The sequence below is a fragment of the Myotis davidii genome, unplaced genomic scaffold (assembly GCF_000327345.1).
Source record: "Myotis davidii unplaced genomic scaffold, ASM32734v1 scaffold524, whole genome shotgun sequence".
NCBI lineage: Eukaryota > Metazoa > Chordata > Mammalia > Chiroptera > Vespertilionidae > Myotis > Myotis davidii.
This window is the reverse complement of record NW_006299263.1, coordinates 1,161,116-1,167,095: the sequence shown is the minus strand read 5'-3', so window position 1 is coordinate 1,167,095 and position 5,980 is coordinate 1,161,116. Positions and strand designations below refer to the sequence as shown.

The following is a 5,980-nucleotide window of genomic DNA, read 5'->3' as shown; positions in this document are numbered from 1 at the left end:
GCCTTTATATTAGATTGAGATCCCAGATGACCTGGGAAGAACTAGAACTCAGAATATAATTAGAAGTGTTACCAGCCAAGAAGAGAGTGTCATCTTCTTTTGAGTCTGAAGGGAAGGTTAAGGGAGATGATAGTTCATTTATTTTCCTTTTATATTTACTTAATGCCTTTATGTGTAAGGCCTGTGTTAACTGCTTGGGTTACAGTGAGGAGTAGGTATGGCTCTTCTCTGCTCTCATGGAGCTTCCAGGTTAGCTCTGGAGGTGACAGAGCTATATCATCTCTGACATGGAAAGTCAGAGCTGTGTAGGAATTCAAATGTGAGAGTGATGGGTGGCTATTTCTGATAGTCAGTTCAGGATTCACCTCTCTGAGGATATGCTCATAAAAGCTGAGATAGAAATGGCAGCAAACTACCAACATCAAGAACAGGGGAAGAACATTTCAGACAGAAGAAACAGCCAGTATACTCAAAGACCAGGTAAAAGGCCAATGTGACTGGGTGTAGCTCCAGGAGAGAGAGAGTGGTGGGTGCTAGCATAGGGGCTGGGGGCAGTGTTTTGTAAAGCCTGGTAAGAATTTGGATTTCATTAGACCTTCAAAAGGAAACACTAGAGAGTTTTAAATAGGAGGATCACATGATCAGCTGTTGTGGTGGGAGTGGACAGGGGTGGGTGAGTAGACATAGAAAAATAGTAGGAAGCCCCTGTGTTCACCCAGTCAGGAGACTAGGATATGACAGCAGAGGTGGGGGAAATGAGCTGATTCCTTATATGTTTTGGAGGGGGAGTCCATACAGATTTCCTGATTGACATGGGGTGAGGAGTAGACTGATAAAGGATAGAGAGGACTTGAAAATAGCATTTTAGCTTTTTAGTTGCCTAACTGGGTGGTGGTAGCACCATTATTTTGGGGAACAGGAATAGAGTCATTGTGGGTGTGGATTGGGGGTGGAAAAAGGCTCTGCTTTGGCCCTTTCACTTTGAAATGTCTTCAGACAGCTAGGTTCTTCCAGGTCGGTAAGAAATAACAGTGACTGATCTCTTACCCATTGTGGTCGTAGAGGTGGGAAATAATGGATCCCAAGTCTGTAGTTCTGGGTTGGTGATTTAATTTATTATGTAGACAGTACTTAAAGCTAATGGGACTGGATGAGATCCTCCTGGTCAGGAGTCAGCCACCTAGGCCAAATCTAGCTTCTGGCCCAGGAGCTAGATAGTACATTGTTTGGATGGTTGAAAAGAAATCAAATGAATCTTAATATTTCAAGCACCTGAAAATTATATGAAATTCAAATTTAAGTGCTCATAAATAAAGTTTTATTGGCAAGTAGCCACACCTAGTCATTTGTATATTGTCTGGCTACTTTCGCATTACAGGGCAGAATTGAGTAGTTGCATGTGACTCACAAGCCTAAACTATTTCATATCTGACCCCTGACTTAGCTGAGTAGAAGGAGAAGGTGGCCTAGGACACATCCAGGTCATGTGAACATTTAATCATGGAGGACAGTCAGATGTTGAAATGCATAAGAGGGAGCTTGATTTTTATATCCATTTTCTCAGTAACCTGCAAAAAGTGAGGCTAGTGATTGGAGTGTAGAGAATTGAGTAATTAGGGGCTCTACGGTGAAAAAAACACACCTGTCATATCTCTTATGAAGTTTAAGGAGACTATGTGATTCATAAAATAATTTTAGTCTTTTTAGTTTCTTACATTTGAATAACATTTTATCTTTATAGTTGACTTATCTTAATTGAGACCAGGTAAGTGATGTGCAATTTAAGTACGTGTAGTTTTCAGACCAATATTTTTGGTACATCCTTGGCCAATGGCTCATGCTCTGAGAGTAGCATAAAATATTTGGAATCAAGATTGCATTGGAGCTCTGGAGTTTTGCTCAGTGGTTAGAGTGTTGCCTGTAGATCAAAGGGTTGAGGGTTCGGTTCCTGGTCAAGGGCATGTACCTGGGTTATAGGTTCGATCCCTGGCCCCAGCCAATTGATGTGTCTCTCTCATGTCAATGTTTCTCTCTCTTGTCCTCTCTCCCTTTTACTCTCTCTAAAAATCAAAGGAAAATGTATCCTCGAGTGAGGATTAACAACAACAAAAAAAGGTTGCAATGGAAAATAATGATTATAGTAGAGTCATTAATATAAAACTATAGTTTTCAGTTTAAAAGGTATAACTCAACTCAGTGTATTATTCCCTAAAGGAAATAGAACTTGTCAAATGATTTTCAGAGAAAGCCAGAAATTCCCCATGCTATTCCATTTGCTTTAAAAATCTCTTAGCTAAGGTAATGAATTAATTAATATAAGAGGGCTCAGAGTAGATTATTTTACTTTGTATACATGTAAGAAAATGGTATTAATCAGTGTATTTGATTCCTTTGTAGGAACATACATTGATAGGTTCGGCAAATTCCCAAGATATCCAGCTGTGTGGCATGGGAATTCTTCCTGAACACTGTATTATAGACATCACGCCAGAAGGCCAGGTTATCCTGACTCCTCAAAGGAACACCAGGTAATGTACTTTAATTAGTGTTAATGTCACAATAATTTTTTAAAAATATATTTTATTGATTTTTTACAGAGAGGAAGGAAGAGGGATAGAGAGTCAGAAATATCGATGAGAGAGAAACATTGATTAGCTGCCTCCTGCACACCCCCTACTAGGGATGTGCCTGCAACCAAGGTACATGCCCTTGACTGGAATAGAACCCGGGTCCCTTCAGTCCCCAGGCCGACGCTTTATCCATTGAGCCAAACCGATCAGGGCATGTCACAATAATTTTTAAGAGGAAGAAAGTACACCAGTTGGAGGACATTTAGCCTTAGTTTGCTTTTAAGTTCACTTAGTGAAGATATCCAGTAATATTGTAGGTAGCGGGAATGGCATCAGAAGTTATACCAGACCTGGGTTCAGCAACCTCAGTACTTGAGTTCTGGCTAGGGAAGAATTCACAGCCAAGACTCAGACTATAAGAAAACATTTATTTGGAAAATCACAGAGGTAGAAGAAGTAATTCGTAGAAGAAATGGGCTTAGGAAATAAGTTTTAGAGACAAAGGAAGAGCTCTAGGAACTTGGGAGTGAGGAAGGTAATGGTAACACACCTGGGGAAGCAGGAGGGGAAGAGGCAGGGGAGGAGGAAGGGAAAGGCAAAGGCATGGGCGGGCTCAGGAGAGGGAGTGCAGTTGGGTCCTCCTTTCTAAGGTTTAAGGGTGGAGATTTTAAGGGAGGTCCCAGGGGAAGATCTCAATAGACTATTCAGCAGCTTTTCAGGTGTGTCCTGTCATAGTTGGGGTCTCCATTGATTGATTGCTTGGCACCAGGGCAGGGGGTCATTATTCAGTGCATCTGGTCCTGAGGTCAGCCTTGATTGTGGTGTTGCTTGTCTGGTTTTGCTGCTTTTCTGGAGCTGAAATAAAACTGAAGTCTAGATGTTATCTCTAGGGAGGAAAGGTCAGGGGGTCCAAACTGCATGACCAGCAATATGCTAGGGGACAAAAGGCCACCCTGGGGATCAGGTCCCACCCTACAATTGTCCTTTGCTAGGCTTTCTGCCCTGTACCAGCCCATTGTCTTTGCTCTGCTCATGTATAACTGCCTCCCACAGTTAGTTACCACATTCTTTATGTTACCTTTTTAATCTCTCTTAAACCCATTCCTTCCTCTCTATACCCACTACCGCAGCTTATTTATATAAGGCCCTCATAAGATCTTGACTAGAACCCCTGCCAGCACCCTGATCTTTTTCCTGCTCTACCCACTGTACAACCAGGTGACTTTCTGTTCTTTTTTATACAAAACTAGAGGTCCAGTGCACGAAATTTGTGCACTGGAGGGTGGGGTTCCCTCAGTCCAGCCTGCCCCTCTCACAGTCCAGGAGCCCTCAGTGGATGTCCTACTGATGGCCACAGTCTGGCATCAGAGGCTTGGAGCAGGCGTCCCGTGTGTGTGTGTGTGTGTGTGTGTGTGTTTGTCTGTCTGCTAGGGCCTACCCCAGCCACACCACGTAGGCTACTTTCCTGCTCCCAGATCACCATGGCAACCGGGGAGCAGGGAAAGTTTGGGGCTGCCCGCAGGCCAGGCTTGCTTTCCTGCTCCCAGATCAGGTGCAGCTGGGGGCTGCATACAGGCCGCACTTTTCTACTTACTGATGGCCGGATCACCACAGCGACCCAGGGCCCAGTGGCACTTTCCTGTTCTCCAATAGTCATAGAGTCCCTGTTGGGGGCGGGACTTAGCAGTGTGGGGCTTAGGCAGCACGGGGGTCCTGGCTGGGGGCTTAGGTGGCACACAGGGGTCCCGGCTGGGGGCGGGGCTTTTGCCCCACTGCCCAGGGCTGCACATGGGGCCCGGATGGCAGCTTGTGCTGTCCTACCCTGTCTATAGTATAGGATAGAGGCCTGGTGGATGAGTGGGGGCCGGCTGGTTTGCCCTGAAAGTGTCCCGGATCAGGGTGGGGGTCCCGCTTGGGTGCCTAGCCAGCCTGGATGATGGGCTGAAGGCTGTTTTCAGCTGGTCACACCTTCTTCAGGGTGAGGGCCAGTCTGGGTGAGGGCCTGAGAGCCGTTTTCAGGCTGGAGGGCAACTTAAGCTCCCAGCCTCTCCTTTTTTCTTTCTTTTTTTTTAATTCTGGGATTTATTTACCTTCTATAGCTGTCACTGGAGCTGAGAGCCGGCTCCAGCTCTGAGGGCTGAAGGCAGGTTTCTGGGTCTGTTTGGCTTCTATAATTGAAACTCTGTTGCCATCACAGCAGTTCTAAGCTCTGAGGCTGAAGCTGGCTAAAAGCAGGTCTCTGGAGCTTGTTCAGCTTCTATAATTGCAACATAGTTGCTTAGAGTGCAGCTCAGGGGCTGGCAGCAGCAGGCCAGGAATGTTGGCTTTCTCCGTCACTGGAGCTAGCAAGCCTCCTGTTTGCTTTAGCTGCATGGCTGCCGGCAGCCATCTTGGTTGGCAGTTAATTTGCATATCCTGCTGATTAGCCAATGGGAAGGGTGTCGGGGTTATGGTCAATTTGCATGTTTCTCTTTTATTAGATAGGATCCCTTACATCCCTCCTATTTTTCTCCTATTCCTCTGCCTCTGACATTTCTTAGGTCTGCTAACTTCTGAAGCTCTGTCATTATCTACTTCCTGTTTGGTCTAAATCAGGGGTCCTCAAACTTTTTAAACAGAGGGCCAGTTCACTGTCCCTCAGACCGTTGAAGGGCCGGACTATAGTTTAAAAAAAAACTATGAACAAATTTTTGTGCACACTGCACATATCTTATTTTGAAGTAAAAAAACAAAACGGGAACAAATACATATTTGTATTGGCATGTGGCCCGCAGGCTGTAGTTTGAGGACCCCTGGTCTAAATTAAGGGCCCCTATTATGTATTTCCAGTGTACCTTATGTTTCTGTGTTGTATTCTTATGGGCTGTTAATCTTTATTAACCCACATTGGACTGAGAACTCTTGGAAGACAAGGACCTTTCCTTTTTACATTCTCTATCCTTAGCATGTAATATAAGACTAGTAAGTAAGTGCTCAGTAAGTAATGAATGAATTAAGAGGCATAACATTAATAAATGTTTGTTTCCTTAGCTATGAAACTGTTAGCTATCTTGTTATATAACTGTCTAACTTATAGGTGACTAGAGGCCTGGTGCACATAATTCATGCACTGGTGAGGGGTGTGGCCTGCGGGGATCAGCCCGCTTTAGAAACATCACTCATCCCGGTCAGCCAAGCGGCACTCTCACTGTGGGAGTGCACTGTCCACCAGGGGGAAGCTTCTGCATCTGTACCGTGGTGGTCAGTGTGCTTCATAGCAACTGGTTGATCGGTTGTTCTGGTAGTTCTGTCGTTCAGTCACTGGACTTTTATTATGTATGGATCTGAATTTTGATCCATTTCATCATGTGATATTAAAAAATCATTAGTGATATTAAAAAATCATTAGTATCATCACTAATTTTATCTGT

At 44.5% G+C, this 5,980-nt stretch overlaps 1 protein-coding gene across 1 annotated transcript in view; it reads left to right on the top strand.

Annotated features, from left to right (window-relative positions):
• Positions 1-5,980, top strand: part of KIF13B (kinesin family member 13B) — a 176,153-nt gene that overhangs the window by 84,923 nt on the left and 85,250 nt on the right. The window contains exon 13 of the mRNA XM_015571149.1: positions 2,398-2,528. Within this exon, the coding sequence (XP_015426635.1) occupies positions 2,398-2,528 (131 nt within the window). The remainder of the gene's footprint in view (positions 1-2,397; positions 2,529-5,980) is intronic.